Consider the following 22,026-nt stretch of genomic DNA (forward strand, 5'->3'; position numbering starts at 1 on the left):
GAAATTGTTCCACCCAGACCTTGTTCACTTGTGTCTCCTCCTGTCCTTCTCCAACCTGTTACTCATTTCATTCCACTTATTCTCATGTCGCTCCTGCTTAAATGCTAATTTATTGGCCTTAAAGAGTTCCACATTGTCTTTGAATATAACAATTTGGTCAAACCTATTTGATTTACCAATGGCTGGACTAAATTGGTCTACTTTAACTGTTCCCAGTAAAATGGAAACATGTTTTCTGAATGGCAAGATGATTATGAATTATATTCAACGGTCAATGTATAACTTAAACAATGTAGGTAATCTAGTTTTAAATAAGTGGTAAGTTAATTAAGATGCTTATAAATTTTGAATGAGAAATTTGGTAGAACGAAGAAATGAACAAGAAACATAAAGTTGGTTTTAAAAACATAATTAAATACAGTCATAGAGTGATACAGTGTGGAAACAGGCCCAACTTGCCCACACCGGCCAACATATCCCAGCTACATTAGTCCCATCTGCCTGCATTTGGTCCATATCCCTCCAAACGTGTCCTATCCATGTACCTGTCTTAACTGTTTCTTAAATGTTGGGATAGTCCCAGCCTCAACCACCTCCTCTGGCAAGCTTGTTCCATACACCACCACACTTTGTGTGAAAAAGTTACCCCTCAGATTCCTATTAAATCTTTTACCCTTCTCCTTGAACCTATGTCCTCTGGTCCTCGATTCCCCCCACTCTGGGCAAGAGATTCTGTACATCTACTCGATTTATTCCTCTCATGATTTATACACCTAAGATCACCCCTCATCCTTCTGCACTCCAAGGAATATAGACCCAGCCTACTCAACCTCTCCCTAGAGCTCAGACTCTCGAGTCCTGGCAACATCCTCGTAAATCTTCTCTGAACTCTTTCAAGCTCAACAATATCTTTCCTGAACTGGTCTTTATGGATGTGGCTATAGGTGCAATGGGTGCATTGATTTTGATCTTCCAGATCTGGTTGGAATTTAGAGCAGTTGACCATTGGAAAGAAGGGACAGAGAAAACCAAAAACTAAAGGTCAGCCAGTCTGACTGCTAGAATCTATTATTTTAGAGACACAGTAAATGGGCATTTAATAAATATTTATCTGGGATTTGACAACGATCTATGAAAGAGCAGTTGTATTTTTGAGCTTGTAATTATACGAATGATAGGTGAAACCCATTAGACGTTGTATGTTTGGATATTCAAAAGGTTTAAGGCAACACATAATATTACATAAAAATAAGCCTTTTGAAATTGGGGTTGAGGTAGTAACATAGCTTGGTTTATGTTTAGAAAATGGAGTAGGAATATATTAAGAATCACTGCTTGGGCATCAGCTATTTACAGCCTGCTGTATTGATTTGTGAGGGGGATAGGTGAAATGCATCCATATTGACATGATCAAAGTTTAGATGCGAAGGTAAGACAAGTGAAGAGTAATGGGCAACATAATGACTGCAGTGATAAATTTGCCAACATTAGAGGTTTTGAATAGATGTTGCAACTCCACTTCCTTCCATGGTCTCCATGGTCCAGTATTACAAAAGTCAATCTTCAGCCACTGGTTGGCTTCTTGGGGATAAGATATCCATGCGTTGAGATAGGCAAGGGCCGATTAGGGATAGTCAGCATAGTTTTGTACGGGCGGTAGTGTTTCACGAATCCAAGTTTTTTGAAGATATAGCTAAAGCAGAGCTGTAGATGTTGTCTATATTAATTTGATTTGACAAGGTTCCGCATGTTAGGCTGCTCTGGGAGGTTAGTTTGCATGGGATCCAGGGAGAGCTAGACAATTGGATAGAAAATTGGCTTCATGGAAGGAAGCAGTGGTGAGGTGGAAGGTTGTTTTTCAGACTGGAGGTCTGTGACTGGTGGTGTGTATCAAGGAATGTTGCTTGGCCCATTGCTGTTTGTGGTGATTTGGATGAGAACGTACAAGGCATGATTAGTGGGTGGTGGGTGTATGGAATGAGCTGCCGGAGGAGGTAGTTGAAGCAGAAACGATAACAACATTTAAAAGACATTTGGACAGGTACATGGATAGGAAAGGTTTAGAGGGATATGAGCCAAACGCGGGCAGATGAGACGAGCGTAGATGGTGCAACTTAATCGTCATAGACAAGGTGGGCCGAAGGGGCTATTTCCGTGCTGTATGCCTCTTGTGATTTAACGAAACATCCAAGAGCACAGGATGCAGCCTAATATATGAGACCTTAAACATCTTGGCTCTAGTGCTGTCGACTAGCATTCCAGAACAGCTATTTGCTGTGCATTTCAGTATAGTTGCATCAACCAGGCTTTGTGGAAAATTCCCAAGATGTGCAAAAAAAAGGGACAAATCCAATTCGGCTAATTGCACCACAATCTAGTCTCAATCATCAGCAAAGTGATACAGGATATTGTAAGATCCAGTAGCACATAAATTTAATAATTTTATTTTGGTCTTGTCAACTGAATCTACATTTCAATATAGCAATTACCTTTTAAAAGAAAATGTTTTCTGCCTATCAGCTTCCTAAACCTTATGGTTCATCCCCCCCCCGTGTCCCCTTCAAGTTATGCCCTAAAATTGGTAAAAATATATATTTTTTAATCTCTATATAATCATTTACTGTCACTTTCTTAAATAGTCTCATGAAAGATCTTTGAATACATTACATTGTTAATGTACATTGTTGATCATAATGCAACTGCACCGGATTTAAAAAAAAGCTGTTTCATGAGCACTCTGAACCAAAGCCAAATGCCCCATCAAGATTGTAGAGGAAAATTTATACATACCACAAACTACTTATTTATTGAATGTGGTATGTAACCAAATAATTATCCAGTAATTAGTGTGGTGTACTTATTGTGGTTAGTAAGTAATGATGGTCAATAAAAACACTGACATTAAGCATGTTTTGAGGTTAGATTTACTGGTTCTAAAATGTTGTTATTCTTGACATTTAAATATACTATAGAAACATTTGTGGCACATTATTACAAAGCATGACAATAAACTCACTTGAACTTGAACTTAGTGTTGTACTTTTATATTTGCCTGACAGCACAAGTCACACCAGAAGAAATCACTCCTCTTGTACCCCCACAATCAGGAGATAAAGGACAAGATGATCTCACAAGCTACTTTCTCGACGCTCTGCTAAAATATATGGTAATCCAGGTAGACACTTTATTGTACTAACCTGACTAACCCTGTTAGGAGCCAAATGCATATTGTTTCTACTACTACACTAACTCCTGGATTTCCTTTTGTCAATTATCAATATTACCTGCATTTGTTTTCATTTTTGGTTTTCCTCTTTAAAGTTTTCCTCTTTATTCTTTCGTAGATTTTTGTAGCAAGGTTAGTGAAGGAACGGTGTGTGCATTATGATTTCTAGCTATATTTTTATTTCAATCATTCAATCAATCAGTTTTTATTCATCACATACACAATAAAATGCAGTGAAATGAACTTGCCAGCAGTGGTACAATCAAAAAGAACACACAATACACAATAAAATTTAACACAAACATCCACCACAGCATTCTTCACTTCCAAAAGTAGAAGCGTCAAGAGAAGAAATATTTGGACCTGGTGCATCTACTTTGGATACTATCAGTTATCCAAGTGCAAAATTTACAAAACTTGTTCAAGTTTTGCAACTTATGGCAAGTGTTCTAACCCTCTCCCCCAATTCTTGAAAAGTTTTTATTTCAGTATATTTACATATCCCAAATATGTGGAATCTAGCATGAAGCAGTGCAGATGTGGTGGTTTTTAAATGTGACAGGCCAACACAAAGAAACGGCAGCTGGTGAGAGGGGAGGGAGCCTCACACTGACCGAGCGTATCCTGTAAGTGGCAGCAGCCTGAATAAAGCGCTGTCCCCAGGAGCTAGAACCTAGGCCGCAACAACCGCCGCATCAATTGGACCATGCGGTGGGTGAGGAAGGGCACGCTCGTGTACCCTGCGACTCAACGTGGGTAGGGGTGGCGGTGCAGGCCAGGGTGGTGTCGGCAGGTCGGTCCGCTATAACCAAAATCGATTATAGAGGGACCATTAAAACAAGGTTTACTGTATTAGCATAACTAAAAAATATTATTAAAATATTTATTTACAAATATTCAAAAATAAAATTAGTTATGTATTTACAACAAAACTAATAGTATTCGCCCTCACTACAAATAAAACTGTCAACAACTTTAGAATCACCATACATGCATATTTGAATGCAAAAACATTAAGTTGCTGTTATCCTCTGTCCGCTTCGGTATTCTGCCTTTCCACTACACTGATAAATCCTTAAAATAAGCTTGGTATAAAATATTCTTCATCATGTGCTTGCATGATGTCTAAATGATAATAGTAAATACTGCTGGGAAAATTCCAATCTTTAACAAAATCATGTTTATGATTTGCAACTCTTTTAAATAAATATTTCAAATTATAAATTTCATATATTATAAATCATATTAGTTTCTGTCCTGTTTATATGTGCCATTGTTCATACTTTCCATAAAATCCCTTTAGCAAATTTTAATTTTTCTTCCCTTTCCCGATTTGGCAGTTGAAACGGTTTGGCATTACAATTGCGAGATAACCTGTGAATTCCATAGAACCATGCTTGTCACCATCTAGCATTTGGAAGAAATTATTAGATCATTGTGGGCTGCTTTCTTTCAGGTTAGCAGTGTTGTTGTGAACCCAGAATCCAGTCCAAAGGCTTTTATGTGCCTAGTGTCCTTCCATCTAGATTGTGATATTATAACACATATAAATTATTTTAAGAGTTTTCTCAACAACAAATAGCAGATACTCTCAACGGTGAAATATTAAGTCTAGAGGAATTGCCATGCTCCAGGCTTTTAAAAAAAAAAAAAAACTAAACAAAGGCTACATATATGCAACTTCTGAAATGTTGCTGTTGGTTGACAAATTTAGGATGAAATGTGCTGAAATCAATGTGCATCTCGAGCCATTATATTTACTTAATCATATGTGCTGCCCATCTCTTACGGAATTTCTAGTCAGGTCTGTGATGAAAATCGTATTTGTTTGATAGCATTGATGTAGTTTTAAGGTTCTCCTGCTTTTTATCTTCTGTGTGCTTTACATTAATGAATATCAACAAAATTAAAGAAATGGTGTATCTTGTGTATTTCTTTACAGGCAAAGGGATTAGAATGGAAAGACAAAGGAAATCAGGAGAAAGGGTTTGCATTCTTATTTGCAAATTTCATGAAGTACTATCTGCCTCACATTTTTCCAAATTTTTCAAGAGAGACCAGTTTATTTAATCCAATTCTTGGTAAAAAAAAAGTTTTTTTCTCTCGTTTATTTGTCAGACTATATCTGCATGAACTAGGCTTGTGTGATGATTACTGCCCTAGATTGTGATATTTAACAGTGAATATTTTCAAGCAATATTAATTATATTTTGTCTTTAGTTTTGTCAGATTTAGTTTTCTTCTATCTTGTATGATATTGTTACTTTAAGATTATGCATAGCACATGGATATGGTTTACTTCCATTAAATAGAAAACATTTGCTTAATGAGAGTTACTGCTGAGATTGATTTTGCCTTTATATATGAACCAGGAGTTATAACCATTTTCTCTTTTAGCTTGTTCCTTTTAAAGGCCAGTAAAGATTATAATTCACAACTTGCTTTAACTGATGGAAAGTAGTTTATCTATAAATTGGGATGCCATTACCTTTAATAGAGTTATGAATTTATTTGAATTAAAGTTTGCTTAAAAACCTTAACTGAATTCTAGGACCCTGGCATCCTCTTTTTTTAAACTTTAAGGATAATTTGAATCCTGCAATGCAGAAATTTGCCACTCTGCCCATTGTATTGTTGATTTCTAAGTACAGGTGCACAACCTTTTATCCGAAAGCCTTGGGACCAGACACTTTTCGTAATTCAGAATTTGTCGGTCTTCGGAATGGAAATTTTTTAGCGTAGATTTTAATGGCTGGCTCAGTGGTAGAGTGCTCGGCTCATATCCGCAAGGTCGCGAGTTTGCGCCTTGATCGCGGCAGTAAACTCGGTCGCGAGTTTGAGTCTTCAATGTAGTTTTTTCTTGCAGAATAAATGTTTGTATGAAATGCAGTGTAGGAGAGGTGTACTGACTGTGTGGGCAGAACTTTGGAAGTGATTGCCCACCAGTCTAAAAAGCCGCTGTGTCTCCCTGTCCCTGGGATAGCAGGGGGCGATCAAACAGCACAATAACCCCCCCCCCCCTCCAACTCCAGAGGAATCCGCTCCCCAATGGGCCGCTACGGCGACAAGTGGCAGTTTGCCCACAGCCCGAGCTGCGCCCCCTCATCCGCCACCCCAAGAACAAGACGTACCTTGCACACCATCAGCTTCTGCCCCTACGTGTTCCTCTGGAGTTGGAGCGGGGCTGGGCTGGAGTTGCTGCTGGCTGTGGGTCTCTGGGATCTCCGTGCTCGCAGTGGGCCTGGGGGTCGGTGTCCCGTTGGTCCTGACGTCTCCGGCCACCCCCCTGGACTGGAGCTGAGACTGGGAACTGTACCGCCCTTGCCCCCTCCCTCTGCAACTGCAAACAACCCCACTCTCCTGCAAGGGCGGTACAGCTCCCGGAGGATGGAAGGTGGCCGGAGACGTCAGGACCAACAGGAACCCGCTCCCCGATGGGCCCCTACGACGCCCCGAGCTGCGCCCCGTCATCCGCAACCCAGGTCCCTCTGTAGTTGGAGCGGGGCTGGGCTGGGCTGCTGTTGGCTGTGGGTCTCTGGGATCTCAGTGCTTGCAGTGGGCCTGGGGGTCGGTGTCCCGTTGGTCCTGATGTCTCCGGTGACTGGCACTGTCCTGCTGCAATCACCGACGTGAAGACAGTGCAAAGCCCCCGCGCCGGTGCAATGGGCGGGGAGCTGGAGAGGGGAGGGAAGGGGTCACACACATGGCCGGGAAGCAGAGGGGTGTAGGTGGGGTGAAACTGAAGCGAGCGACAATCTGCTGCTGCCTGCCCGCTGAGTTAAAAAGTTCCCACGCAAGACTCACGAAACACTGTGTTTCGTGAGTCTACCGTGGGAACTTTTTAACTCAGCGGGCAGGCAGCAGCATATTGTCAATTATTAACCCTCCCGCACAATATACCCTCACCTTCTCTTTTATGAATGGGGATTTAGTTCCCCTTTCTTCGAGGACCGACCGGAGGTTCCGCTGTCACCTCTGCGGGCCGCCCTCGGTGAACGTTTTCAAGGACCTTTCTTCAAGGACCGAAAAAATGGCCGCTATTCGGAGGTTTTCGTTATTTGGATCTTCGGATAAAAGGTTGTGCACCTGTACTATCTAAATAGGGTCACTTGCATTGTCCACTGTAAAGTAGATTATTTTGGCTCTTGCGTGGTATTTGTTGAAAACAAGTAGGTGATATCTAATGAATTTGTATGTCTTCTAATATAAACCTTTCTTTAATTGTTTTTTCGAAATAAACCACATGTACGGGAACAAAGGTGTGCCATGAACTTTCAGTGATGTGGTACATGTACTGACACGTTTCTCCCCATCGGAGCCTAATTACAGTATTATTTATTTAGCATGGGTTTACATTGGCACTGTAGTATTTATCTTTTATATTTTGTGTTAGGTGTTGACGCAGGCAATTTTAAATCTAAGATAACTTTGGAAGGGGCATTGAAGTAATTAAATTAAAAAGTAAATTGAATATTGCATTTTATATCAGCAAATTTGTAGGGAGAAGGAAAGATGGCAGTGAAATTAAGTAACAGCCGATTCACTTCTATTTTAAATGTTATGACTATAACTGGAATAAGCTTTTCTGCAAGATTCCTACTTTTAGTCATTATATTGCTACTGCTCAAATCAAGTATAAAGACAGCAGCATATGTACAATTGTATCAAATCATGTTTCCCTGTCAAAAATATTATGGCATATGCCAGCATGACTTGCTTAAGGCAAAATACTGGAAGGTCCAAGTTGTCCATTTCAGGGATTCAATATTTTCTATGTCAGTGTCAATCTGATAAGTGAATATAAATCAAATATGCAAAATTTGTAGGGTATTTTTAAAATTCAGTTTGTATTAGAATGAGAGGAATTTACCATGAATGGAAAAAAAATAATCGGAACAAAATGTGAAGCTGATGAGGGGGGGATTAATAGACAATAGGTGCAGGAGTAGGCCATTCGGCCCTTCGTTTGATGTGATCAAGACAGTTCAATGTGATCATGGCTGATTATCCCCAATCAGTACCCCGTTCCAGCCTTCTCCCCATATCCCCTGACTCTGCTATCTTTAAGCAGAATGAAATGAAAAGATGGCAATATATCAAGCCTCGTGGCAATTTTTTTTTAACAAATACTGAGAAAATCTTAAATCTGAAGTGAAAGACTGAAGTGAGAGAATAAATGTTAGAGAACAAGTCAAAGGTGAAAAGGAAGATAATTAACGTGAATAAGCTGCCTGAAATCCTGGGCATTTTTTTCCACTTGTGGGTAACAATAGGACTTGTCTTTCAAAACTGACATTCACACTTAAAATACTGGTTTATTTTTTGTAGGCAAATTCCTTAATCATCTTAAAGCTGTCTGAAACTTCAAGATGTTATTCACCTATAGAATGTTTAGTATTACTTCAATATGGTGAGGAAAATTTAGGAACTACTTTTAACATGCACGATAATGGAAATCTGGTACTTTACTGCGAAGCTGCACTGGGTAGATCAATTGGAGGACTGGAACATGCTTAAAGAAATGAATGCATTATTTTGCAATATTCAGGGAAGAAGAAATGTAGTGGCAAAGTTTCATTTGGGGTTCATTTTTCTATTCTGTCTAGCACTGAACTAATATTTTGTTATAATTACGTTTTTTCAGATGTTCCACAATTACGATCCAAGCCATATTATGTGATAACAAAGAAAGACCCAGAAACTAATGAAGTAACATATTGTACAAAAGATGCATTTTTGTCAGCTCGTGTTTCTGTCATCCGATGGTTGGTCTCTTTCTGGTTTGAACCAAAAGCTAATCCAGGCCTTCAGATTCCTGGAATTGAAGGTGAAAATGTACCAAAGAACATTCAGGTCTGTAAACAAAATGTTAACTAATTGCTTTGAATTAGTAAATATTATTTTGATTCTTGTTAATGATTAGTGGAATTTTATTAAATGAAATTATTTTATTCTCTAGAGAGCAGCTGCTGGTTTGGTTGCTCGGGAGGAGGGCTCTTGTCGTGCAGACTCTGGAGATGGCAGCACAGAATTGGAACAGTCCCATTCAAACACCAGTACCTTAACTGAGCGTGAACCCAGTTCATCTAGTCTATGTAGTGTTGATGAAGAGCATCTAACAGATATGGAAATAGTGCGGAAAGTTTTTTATTCCTCGCGGGAGAATGTGAATTTTATTATCGAAGTTTTTCGACAGGTAATTTCCAATATATTTGCATGGTTTGGTAAATTTTGGCTCGTACTTCTATTCATTTTCTTTAAAAAGCTTAGTGAAATAAAAAATATCTAATTCTGGCAAGTTTCTCAGATGCAGAAGTATCTCCCGTGTACGTTGACAGATCCTTTTTAATGTGAACTCAGCAATAGTATCAAAACAAAAACTTGTAATGGACATATAGAGCATAAAACAGTACAGAGCATAGATAGACACAAAATGCTGGAGTAACTCAGCGGGACAGGCAGCATCTGGATAGATGGAATGGCTCACATTTCAGATCGAGACCCTTCTTCAGACTGGCATAAATGGGTACATCAGCCTACAATATCTGTGCCGAACAAGATGCCAAGACTAATTCTTACCCCCCCCCCCCCCCCCACATACACACACAGCGCACTTCCATGGGAAGGAGTCCTCGCCCCCCAATGATGACCCCTTTTCCCGTCTCCAACGCACCCCCTCCTCGTGGAACCCCCCTCATAAAGTCCCGGCTCTGGAACTCTTTATCCAGAACTTCCGCCGCGACGTCAACCGCCTCAACTTCTCCACTCCCCTGTCTCACTCTAATCTTTCCCCCGCTGAACGCACTGAAAAAAAAAAAGAAAAAAAAAGAGTCTGAAGAAGGGTTTCGGCCCGAAACGTCGCCTATTTCCTTCGCTCCATAGATGCTGCTGCACCCGCTGAGTTTCCCCAGCAATTTTGTGTACCTAAGACTAATTCTTATTTCATTTATGAATTGCAAAACTTAACTTTCTCAGATTTAAGTTTAACTAGACCAAGTGGGACCCGTTGGGTCCCGTCCCCTCAACACGCGGTTGCGTGGGGGGGGGGGGGGCCTGCAGCGTCACACACACACTAACCACCCCCACCCCCACACACACACACAGTTTCAAAAAGTTCCTACCCTGGGAGGGGGACACCCTTCTTCCACACCCTCTCCCCACTCGGGTGCTCCACTCCCTCACCGGGTACCCCCAAGGCCAGTGATCAGCGATCCCCCTTTCAGCCTTCCCCCTTTCAAAAACGCTTCAATCCAATTTAAAGCATATATATTGCATTCAAGTGTAAGATAAAAGACTCTCTTCAGTATGCACCATATTGCACAATTTCAAGCTGAAAAATGCAAAAGTTCCGTACCAATGGGAGGGGGACACCCTCCTCCCACCTACACCCCCCCCCCCCCCCCCCCCCCCCCCGTCGCTATGCTCCCTCGGGCTTGGTCTCTCGCAATTTCTCACTCCCAACTCTCACCCAATGTTGGGGGTAGGTAGGGGAGAGGAGGAGGGGGGGAAGAAGAGGAGGATGGAGAGGGGGGGAAGAGGAGGAGGGGGGCAGAGGAGGAGGGGGGAAGAGGAGGAGGGGGGGAAGAGGAGGAGGGGGGGAAGAGGAGGAGGGGGGGGAAGAGGAGGAGGGGGGGAAGAGGAGGAGGAGGGGGGGAAGAGGAGGAGGGGGGGGAGAGGAGGAGGAGGGGGGGAAGAGGAGGAGGGGGGGAGGAAGAGGAGGAGGGGGGGGAAGAGGAGGGGGGAAGAGGAGGAGGAGGGGGAAGAGGAGGAGGGGGGAAGAGGAGGAGGGGGGGAAGAGGAGGGAGGGGGGAAGAGGAGGGAGGGGGGAAGAGGAGGGAGGGGGGAAGAGGAGGGAGGGGGGAAGAGGAGGGAGGGGGGAAGAGGAGGGAGGGGGGAAGAGGAGGGAGGGGGGAAGAGGGACCCGACCCGAGACTGACCCGACCAGAGACGGACCCGAGAGCTCTAGTACAGGGCCCAACTTGCTCGTTCTTCACTTGCAGCGCAATCTTCAGCTATGATCTTTGGTTTTCAGTCGACGGGCCGACTTTTGAATAACGGGGGGAGGAGGGGTGGGGGGTGACGTCACTCGCAGCGCGAGCAGATGGCAGGCAGGCAGATCCATTGTGACATCATCAGCGAAAAACAGGCTTTTTGATTTCAAAGTTTTATCTGATTTGTGAACATTTTCATTAATAACTCAAGAAATATAGCACAAATTTTCAGAGAAGGCGATTTCGGTCTCCAGGCGGTAAATCTCTACCCGAATATGTAAAAATGTTTCCGCTAGCGCGTCGTTTTTTTGAGAAGATGTGACAACATACAAACAAATAAATACACACACACACACACACACACACACACACACACACACACACACAAGATCAGAGTTTTATAGTTATAAGGATATGAATGAATATGATGAGAATGAAGGTATTCAATTTTTGGTGCAGCTACAGTTTCTATTTGAAATGCAGAGAAATTAATTTTTAAAAATTTGCTCATAACTGGCGCTAACAGGTTTAAACAGTAGAAGGTGATAAATGCCGTTTGAAACCTGATTGATTGAGCATGTGTAACAACACGCTAGACTTTTGAAAACAGACTGCAAAGCTATTTACTTTCTATTTCCTCCTGAGCAGTAGAACAATTGACTTTTTCAATTTTATCACACGCTTAGGCTTTTCTGCTGCCTATCTGTGAAGCTGCAGCCATGAGAAGAGTTGTTAAAGTTTATCAGGAATGGATTCAGCAAGAGGAAAAGCCTGTATTTATGAAAGAGGCTGAAGACTTGAGTTATTCCCCTTCAACAAGTGTCATAAACTTAGTTAATTCTGAAGAACATAGAAGCTCTTACCCACCGGAAAAAAAGGAGCAGGAAGAGGTACTGCTTATTTACATAAAATCATATTCAGGTTGATTTTGACTGGAATGTTATAGTGTAATTTAAATGGTAATATATAAATTCTCTTTCACTTCAATGTCTATTAATTTTACCCGATACTTTTTATTAAAAATCTGCCTTCCTGCATTTTGAAAGAGTTGTGTATATTTGCTTTGAGTTCCCGATAGTTGTGTTTCTATGAAGCTCTTTTTCTAGAAAATGATGTTAGAAAATGAGTTATGTCAATGGGAAAACTGGTTAGAGCTGGAGAATTTTAAACAATACCAAAGCCTTTTGTCCTCTGCTGGATTTTCAAAATTAATGTGAACTTTTTAATATCAGAAAATGTATAAGCAGAAAAAAGCTGCTTTTCAAAAATAAAACCGACTATGGACTGTGATGTCTAATTACTGAGGGACGGCTACATAGAAAATTTTTCCCTCAAATGTTCCCTGATTCATCAATTGCATTATACCCAATTCACAATATGGATACGCGCGTTATAGCAGAACTACCTGTAGTTCCTTTTGTGGTCTCAGTGTGAGAATGTTACAGCCAATCGCCTCCTACAAGGCGAAATCAGGAGGTAGCTCGAATGTCGGCGTAGCATCACTCCCTGACGAGCTCAATGCGTTACACACGCTTTGATAGGGAGAACACTGATGTGCCTTCTCGAGCCCCCATTCGCTGTGATGGTATTTCAGTCAGTCACAGAGGCCAACGTCAGAAAATCCTTCAGAGGGGTGAACCCTCGAAAAGCGCCTAGACCTGATAGTATACCCGGTCGTGTTCTAAAAACCAGTGCGGACCAACTAGCTGGAGTTTTTACAGACATTTTCAACCTCTCATTTCCCACCTGTTTAAAAGGGCATCAATCATACCGGTGCCCAAGAAGAGCAAGGTGACGTGCCTCAATGACTATCGACCAGTGGCACTAACGTCGGTGGTGATGAAGTGCTTTGAGAGGTTGATCATGGCGCAAATCAACTCCTACCTCGACAAAAACCTGGACCCACTGCAGTTCGCCTACCGCCACAACAGATCAATGGTGGATGCGATCTCGCTGGCTCTCCACTCTGCTCTGGACCACTTGGACAGCAAAATCTCTTATGTCAGGCTGTTATTCATTGATTACAGCTCCGCATTTAATACAATCATCCCCTCCAAGCTGGTTACCAAACTCGCAGAACTGGGTCTCTGCGCATCCCTCTGCAATTGGATCCTCGACTTCCTCATTCACAGACCACAGACTGTTCGAATTGGTGGAAAGGTGTCAGCCTCGATAACAATCAGCATGGGAGCACCTCAAGGCTGCGTGCTCAGACCCCTGCTGTACTCGCTCTATACTCATGACTGCGTAGCTGGTCATAGTGCAAACTCCATCATCAAGTTTGCTGACGACACCACTGTTGTGGGACATATCACTGATGGGGACGAGTCAGAGTATAGAAGAGAGATTGACCGACTGACCAAATGGTGCCAGCACAATAACCTGGCCCTCAACACCAGCAAAACCAAGGAACTGACTGTGGACTTTGGAAGAGGTAGGATGGGGACCCACAGTCCCGTTTATATCAGGTCGATGGTTGAAAGGGTCAAGAGCTTGAAATTCCTGGGCGTGCACGTCTCTGAAGATCTCTCCTGGTCTGAGAACACTGATGCAATTATAAAGAAAGCACATCAGCGCCTCTACTTCCTGAGAAGATTACGGAGAGTGGGTATGTCAAGGAGGACTCTCCTTACTAACTTCTACAGGTGCACAGTAGAGAGCATGCTGACCGGTTGCATCGTCCCCAACTTGCAGTCACATCTAGAGAGGGGGGGCGGGGGTTGAGAGTGAGGGCAGAGAGAGAAGGGGCAGAGACAGAGAGAGAGGGGAGGAGAGAGAGAGGGTGAGAGTGAGGGGGGGGAGAGAGGGGGTGCTGAGAGGGGGGTGAGGTGGGAGCAGGGAGGAGGAGGGAGTGAAGAGGGTAGGGGGTGTGGAGGGGAAGGGGTTTAAGGGAGGGTGGGGGAGGAGAGGGGAGGGAGGAGAGAGGGGGGAAGAGAGGAGAGGGGGGGAAGAGATGAGAGGGGGGGGAGAGAGGAGAGGGGTGGGGAAGAGAGTAGTGGGGGGAAGATAGGAGAGGGGGGGGAAGAGAGGAGGGGGGGGAGAAGAGAGGAGAGAGGGGGGGAAGAGAGGAGAGGGGGGGGAAGAGAGGAGAGGGGGGGGGAAGAGAGGAGAGGGGGGGGAAGAGAGGAGAGGGGGGGAAGAGAGGAGAGGGGGGGGAAGAGAGGAGAGGGGGGGGAAGAGAGGAGAGGGGGGGGGAGAGAGGAGAGGAGAGGGGGGGAGAGAGGAGAGGAGAGGGGGGGAGAGGAGAGGAGAGGGGGGGGAGAGAGGAGAGGAGAGGGGGGGGGAGAGGAGAGGGGGGGGAAGAGAGGAGAGGGGGGGGAAGAGAGGAGAGGGGGGGAAGAGAGGAGGGGGGAGAGAGGAGAGGGGGGGAGAGAGGAGAGGGGGGGAAGAGAGGAGAGGGGGGGGAAGAGAGGAGAGGGGGGGGGAAGAGAGGAGAGGGGGGGGAAGAGAGGAGAGGGGGGGGAAGAGAGGAGAGGGGGGGGAGAGGAGGAGAGGGGGGGAAGAGAGGAGGGGGGGGGGAAGAGAGGAGGAGGGGGATGGGAGGGAGAAACGGGGGGGATGGGAGGGAGAGAGAGAGAGGTGGGGAGAGAGAGGAGGGCAGAGAGAGAGAGAGAGAGAGTGTGCCTTTTTACTTCAACCCCCCCAAACAACCATTTGCAGGCAGTACTTTTTTCCTTCAAACTAACCATAACCATATTTTCATTTTCAAACCAAATTAAGGGTACTTACTCACAGCTGTGTAGACATTTGTTCAGTCATTCAGAGCTCAGACCTCCATCTTGTAGAGACTGATTGGGGCACACCACTTCCTGGTTTTATAGTCCCTCCCCCTCCCACCAGCAGGAGCAGCAGAGAGAATGGGGAATTTGGTAAAAACATTAATATCTCTGTCATTTTTCATCGACGGGAAAAATCCTCGGCACACATACGGCGGAGGGGGACTCTGAGCAAGGTGGCCAAAAATGACGGCCGTAGGTGGCGGCGTTCTCTCGGAAATCGCAGCACAGAAGGCCAAAACCGGTCAAGAACAGACTTTTAGTAATATAGATAGATATTCTGTTGTGCTGAAGCAAAGCAAGAATTTCATTGTCCTATCTGGGACACATGACAATAGACTCTCTTGAATCTTGAAGAATTGTACCAACATTACAATGAGGGAATTGCATTGACCAATTTACACCCAGTAAGCTACTGCAAAGAAGAGATGTTTGTTTTTATTGCTGTAGATCAAGAGATAATTATTAACCAGGTGACTGGGGATAACTTTTATAGATTTTTGCAAAATACCATAATATGGATAGTGATGTGCTTTTTTGCACTTGACTGATTCATTTTGATTTTTGCCCGCTTTCTATTTAAGTGATATAGGCACTTCTGCGATAACGCGATGGTTCCATTTCTAAGAAACCTTGTGCTTTTGAAAGTGCAATATAAAGACAATGTCAGTTGGGGAAAGAAGTTCCTGTAGGATTTTTCAGGAATAAAGGTCTTTTCAGTAGCAATAATTTATTTTTGTTACTGCAAGCTAAAAATATGCTTGTATGTTACATTACGTAACAGAGAATTGTTGCACAAGTATTGTTTGATGGAAGCAACTGCTGTCTGTTTCAATGGTCACCTGCTGTTAAGTAAACAGCTGTGTTCTTATTGATAAAAATACATCTATTGATGCTCCTGAACACATCATCAATGATGTATCCTGGGGTCACTGGGTGTTTTGGGTCTTTCAACATCAGACACCCTCACCCAGGTGACCCAGCCGCGGTTGATCAGACCACGACTTGTGTTCAGGTGGCATTCGCTCTTCCCCATGGACTTCGTCTCCTGATCCAGAGCCATCTCGAGGCTTTCTCCGCTGCCTCTGGTGTTCTTGATGGCTCTTCTCCCCATTCCGTTGATGCCCAGTACACTCAAGGCTTTGTAGGGTGAATGCCCTGCAAAACCTCTGCAGCCAACCTCAATGGGCAGTCTATGACTAGCTCTTCGTACTTTGTCTTCTTCCTCTCGTGGGCCTTCCCCAGACGGTCCTCTCACAGCACTGTCAGTTCCAATAAGACAATGATGACTGCTTACTGCAGGGAAACGGGATCTTTATCCCCAATTCTGTTTAATTCGAAGACAGCTTTTTTTTCTGCTTGTAACTTATGTGGTTCTCAAGATTATGATTGAAATTACATTATAATAATCTTAGCCCGCATAATTCAAATAGATTTCCCTAATACATTGCTTGCGTTGTATGCCTTTGTTTTGAAAATGCAAATAGCAGAGCTACCTCTGAACTAACTTTCAAAATCAGTGAAATTTCAAATTGCACAATTTCAAAAAGATAGTAGTATCTCTTCAGACAGACATAAAATGCTGGAGTAACTCAGCGGGACAGGCAGCATCTCTGAATAGAAGGAATGGGTGACATTTCGGGTTGAGATCCTTCTTCAAACTGAGTCAGGGGAGAGGGAGACACAGAGATATGGCTGGGCAAGGTGTGAACACGACATCAAAGGAGACGAACATCAAGGAAAATGTAGAATAAACCATTGTTCGCTAGGGGAAGGTGACAACGAAGCATACAAAGATAACATTTAATCAGGAGGACAGTCAGACTGGTTAGAGAACTAGGATGGGGAGGGATGGAGAGAGAGGGAAAGCAAGGGTTCCTTGAAGTTAGAGAAGTCAATATTCATACCGCTGGGTTGTAAGCTGCCCGAGGTGCTGTTCTCCAATTTGCATTGGACCTCAGTCTGACAGTGGAGGAGGCCCAGGATGGAAAGGTCAGTATGGAAATGAGAGGGGGAGTTAAAGTGTTTAGCAACCGGGAGGTCATGTAGGTTTAGGCAGACTGAGCGGACATGTTCAGCAAAAAAAAGATTTCAAGCACAAAATAAGCTGTCTTCGAATTAAACAGAATTGGGGATAAAAAACCTGTTTCCCTGCAGTAAGCAGCCACCAATGCCACTATTGTACCTACCAACACCACTACCTCTGGCAGCTTGTTCCCCACCTCTGGCAGTGTGTTCCAGGCATTCATCATCCTCGACAAATTTTTTTTTTTTAATTTGCCCCATGCATCTCCTTTAATCTTTGCCCCTCTCACCTTAAAGCTATGCCCTCCAATATATATGATTTTTCCATCCAGGGAAAAAGGTACTGACTGTCTACGATATATATGCATATCATAATTTTATATACTTCTATTGGGGTTCCCCTCAACCTCCGGCTTTTCAGAGAAAATTTGCAGAGAAATCAGAGAAGTCTGATCAACCTCTCCATGTAGCTTATACCCCCAAAACAGGCAGCAGGCAGGTAAACCCCCTCTACACCCTTTTACAAAGCCTCCACATCCTTCCTGTAAAGGGGTAATCAGAATTGCACGTAATGCTCCAAACGCAGCCTAACCAATCTACAAATTGCCTCGTGACCTTCTGACTCTTATACTCGATGCCCCGACCAATACCATATGTCTTCTTTACCACGTTATCGACTTGTGTTGCCACATTCAGGGAGTTATGGAATTGGATCCCAATATTTTTCCTTCTATGAATGTTGCTGACCTGACTGAGATTGTACATAATATTCTTGCTACTTATCTTCAACTTGAATAATGTAAGAGAATGTTCATCTTCAAAATGCCAGAAACACATTTGAACTAAAATGGATTGGTGATTGTTGTTCTAAGAGCTTTCATGTTCTTATCGCAATATTTAAAAAAAAATCTGGAGTGATAGAATGCTCAGGACAGTGTTTAACATAACAGTTAACACAGAGCCTTTGCATGTAAACAATATTGGTTTATTTGTATTCTGTAATCCTATTAATACAATTACGGCCCCTAATTGACGTTCTTCAATTTGCTGACAAATTTCCTAAATTTTTGATGAAGGGACTACAGTATTTTGAGCTGGTGTTGTGGCTTTACTGAGACAAATTGGATCAGGAGAGTAGACTCAGAGAGGGCAAGACCATTGGAATAGAACTGACCAGCTTATGGCAATCAATATTAATACCACAAATTGTTTTCAAATCATCAAATTGGACTTGTTTCACTTTTTTTTGTCTCTTAGGATAAAATAACCAAAGTACCTGTACTAGGCCATGTTAGGAATCCCAGCTGGACAAGGAATTCATCCTACCTGAATGCAATTAATAAAACACTTGAATTGGAAGAAGAAAAGAGAAATGTGTATGCAGGAGTTCAAGCATCATTGCAGGTTTGTGTTGTTAACATCCATTGCACTAAGAATTCTATTTCTGAGTTTGATTTTTCACTCGCATTAGTTTGGTGCCTCTGTTTTTAATCTTGGATTATTTTCTGTTATATCCTATATCTTATGTTATCTATGTTTTATTTTACATTATTTTCCATTTCATTACAGGTTTTTATAACCAACTCTGCAAATATTTTGCTACTAGAACCTGCCAATGAAATTGGGGCCCTTTTGGATGAACATGTAGATATGTGTAAACGTGTTCTCAACATTTACAGATACATGGTTGTCCATACCATAATGAACAAAAAAACCTGGTAAGATCAAAGGTTTATTTATTCATTGCAACCCAGCAAAAAGGACTATTTATTGTATTTTTATAAAAGCTTTATTTTGGTAAATTACATTGTTAAATATAGTCATTGGAGCAGAATTAGGCCATTCGGCCCATTGAGTCTACTCCGCCATTCAACCATGGATGATCTATTTTTCCCTCTCAACCCCATTTTCCTGCCTTCTCTTTGCAACCTTTGACGCCTTTACTAATCAAGTACCTGTGAAACTCCGCTTTAAAAATACCCAATGACTTGGCCTCCGGCCTGTGGCAATGAATTCCACAAATTCACCAGCCTCTGGCTAAAGAAATTTCTCTTCACCACCATTTTGATAGTACGTCACTTTATTCTGTGCCCTCTGGTCCTAGACTCTCCCACTAGCGGAAATATCTTCTCCACATCCACTCTATCCAGGCCATTCACTATTCAGTAAGTTTCAATGAGATCCCCCTCATCTTTCTAAACTCCAGTAAGTAGAGGCCCTGAGCTGCTAAATGCTTAACATATATTAACCCAATCATCCACAAGATCATTTTCATGGACCTCCTCTGGACCCCCTCCAACACCACATTTGGGACTCAGATATGGGTCCCAAAACTGCTCCCAATATTCCAAATACAGTCTGACCAGCGCCTTATAAAACCTCAGCATTACATCCCTACTTTTATATTCTAGTCCTCTCAAAATGAATGCTAACATTGCAGTTGCCTTCCTTACTACCGATTCAACCAACAAATTAACCTTTTCGGAATCCTGCACCAGCACTCCTAAGACCCTTTGCACCTCCGATTTCTGAATCCTCTTCCCATCTCGAAAATAGTTTACGCCTTTATTCCTACTACCAAAGTGCATGACCACACAGTTTGCTACACTGTATTCCATTTGCAACTTCTTTGCCCACTCTCGCAACCTGTCCAAGTCCTTCTGCAGACTCCCTGCTTCTTCTACACTATCTATCCCTCCATCTGTCATTGTATCATCCGCAAACCTGGCCACATCAATTCCATCAACCAAGTCATTAATATACAATGTGATTCTAAGATGATACAAGGCAAACTATATGTACCTTTTTTCCATCCAGAACTACAGTACCAATTTATGTATGCCATTCAATAGCACTGGAATAGAGTTTTGGTGTATTCTTAATTTTCAAATTATGCACAACCACAAACTACATTCATGAACTTCTTAAGGGAGTCAAGAATGTTTAATTGTCTTACGGCAATTCTTACTTGTTGCACATTAATACAATAACACAAATAAATATATAATAATCAATAATGCAATAAATTAATAATCAGTAACTAGGTAACTAGACCAAAATGATGCAAAACCAAAGTACATAGCGCAACCAAAAACAAAGTAGATCATCGTTGCTGTGGTAGGATTCTTAAATGAAGTGTCTTAATTTAAGTAGCCATGAAGTTGAGTTTATTTATGCTATCTATGCAACTGGATTATGGAGACTTGAATGCAGATAATGCAACAATTCTTTGTAATGAGAATATTTTAGCTGTGAAGCAATATTGGATTAGCTGGATTTATTTTCTTTGGAGCAGATTTAGCTGGGGGACTCTTCATTGAGGTATATATCAGAAGAATCTATTTCAATTTGCTATGGAATCCAAATCCAGGAGAGAAGAATGGGTTGGGTGATTTTATTTTCCATCCAGAGATTAATATGAATTTGGAGCTCACTCCAAGAAACTTTCACCACATCTTTCTTCCCAAATTGTATTTTGGTGTGGAGTGTGAAACGGAAATCCAAAAACTAAAAATCCAATTATAGCTCCAAAATTTGCTCTGACTAATGTTTGGATGTTCGTTTTGTGGTTTGACACTTCAGGCAGTACATTCTCAGATGTTTATGAAATCTTTGGGTAGTTTACACCCCAGCTTTAATTAATCTGGCTAAAATGCCATTTCTAAAATATTCGCTCATGATTTTGGCCTGAAATGCCATTTCTGAAAGTACTTGCTGCTAAAGTTCAAATCAGATATTGTCTGCTTTCCATTTTTTGGAAATGTTAGTCAGTCATGGAATGGAGGAGTAGTGGAGCCATTGTCATTGGTGGAGGCAGATAAAATAGTGGTGTTTAAAAGGCTTTTAGATGGGCACGTGGAAGTGCAGGGAATAGAAGGGATATGGATCAATCACAGGCAGATGAGATCAATTTAACTAGGCATTATTTTCAGTGCAAAAATTGTGGTCTGAAGGGGCTATGTACTGGGATGTACTGTTCTATGTTATGTGGATAAAAAGCATTATGTTGTGACTGTCAGATCTGTATTTGAAATAATTAATATTGGAGTGATGGTGCTTGCTTCTGGGTGGACATTGTGAAAAAGGACAGATGTTGACTGATTGTGCCATGTGCACCTTCATTCTCTATGGTAATCCTGACAGATGTCACCAAATCAATGAACAATTATTGAAACCATCTGCAAATCAGCACGGCATCAAAACAAAATTAAATTTCCTTCTCAATTAAATTGTTTGAAAGTCCTTTGTCAGTGAAATGATCAAAAAAATCCCTTCAGAATAAATAAAATGATCCTGGCATACCCTACCACAACCTAGGTAGACAAAAATGCTGGAGAAACTCAGCGGGTGAGGCAGCATCTATGGAGCGAAGGAATAGGTGACGCTTCGGGTCAAGACCCTTCTTCAGACTGATGTGAGGGTGGGGGGGGGGGGCCAAGAAGAAATGAAGAGGCGGAGACAGTGGGCTGTGGGAGAGCTGGGAAGGGGAGGTGAAAGTGGGAGAAAGCAAGGACTACCTGAAATTGGAGGTCAATGTTCATACCGCTGGGGTGTAAACTACCCAAGCGAAATGAGGTGCTGCTCCTCCAATTTGCAGTGGGACTCACTCTGGTCATGGAGGAGGCCTAGGACAGAAAGGTCGGATTCGGAATGGGAGGGGGTGTTGAAGTGCTGAGCCACTGGGAGATCAGGTTGGTTATTGCGAACTGAGCGGAGATGTTGGACGAAGCGATCGCTAAGCCTACGCTTGGTCTCACCGATGTAGAGCAGCTGACACCTAGACCAGCGGATGCAATAGATGAGGTTGGAGGAGGTGCAGGTGAATCTCTGCCGCACCTGGAAAGACTGCTTGGATAGAGTCAAAGGGGGAGGTAAAGCGACAAGTATAGCATTTTCTGCGGTTGCAAGGGAAAGTACCAGGGAGGGGGTGGTTTGGGTATGATGGGACGAATTGACGGAGGTGATGAAAATGTCGGAGGATTATCTGTTGTATGTGACGGCTGGTAGG

The 22,026-nt window shown here is 42.7% G+C and overlaps 1 protein-coding gene across 9 annotated transcripts in view; it reads left to right on the top strand.

Moving 5' to 3' along the window:
* ralgapa1 (Ral GTPase activating protein catalytic subunit alpha 1) overlaps nucleotides 1-22,026 on the top strand; it is a 155,117-nt gene that overhangs the window by 30,088 nt on the left and 103,003 nt on the right. For 8 of the 9 annotated variants that reach the window (XR_004413089.1, XM_033027146.1, XM_033027140.1 and 5 more), the window contains exons 7-13: nucleotides 3,060-3,175; nucleotides 5,169-5,307; nucleotides 8,871-9,079; nucleotides 9,186-9,422; nucleotides 11,904-12,107; nucleotides 18,276-18,422; nucleotides 18,588-18,736. Coding sequence is in view for 8 of the 9 variants with exons in the window: in XM_033027146.1 (XP_032883037.1) it covers nucleotides 3,060-3,175; nucleotides 5,169-5,307; nucleotides 8,871-9,079; nucleotides 9,186-9,422; nucleotides 11,904-12,107; nucleotides 18,276-18,422; nucleotides 18,588-18,736 (1,201 nt within the window). In the remaining variant the exon portion in view is untranslated. The remainder of the gene's footprint in view (nucleotides 1-3,059; nucleotides 3,176-5,168; nucleotides 5,308-8,870; nucleotides 9,080-9,185; nucleotides 9,423-11,903; nucleotides 12,108-18,275; nucleotides 18,423-18,587; nucleotides 18,737-22,026) is intronic. The other variant, XM_033027141.1, reaches the window with a different exon arrangement.

This window comes from Amblyraja radiata, chromosome 9, assembly GCF_010909765.2.
Source record: "Amblyraja radiata isolate CabotCenter1 chromosome 9, sAmbRad1.1.pri, whole genome shotgun sequence".
Lineage (NCBI taxonomy): Eukaryota > Metazoa > Chordata > Chondrichthyes > Rajiformes > Rajidae > Amblyraja > Amblyraja radiata.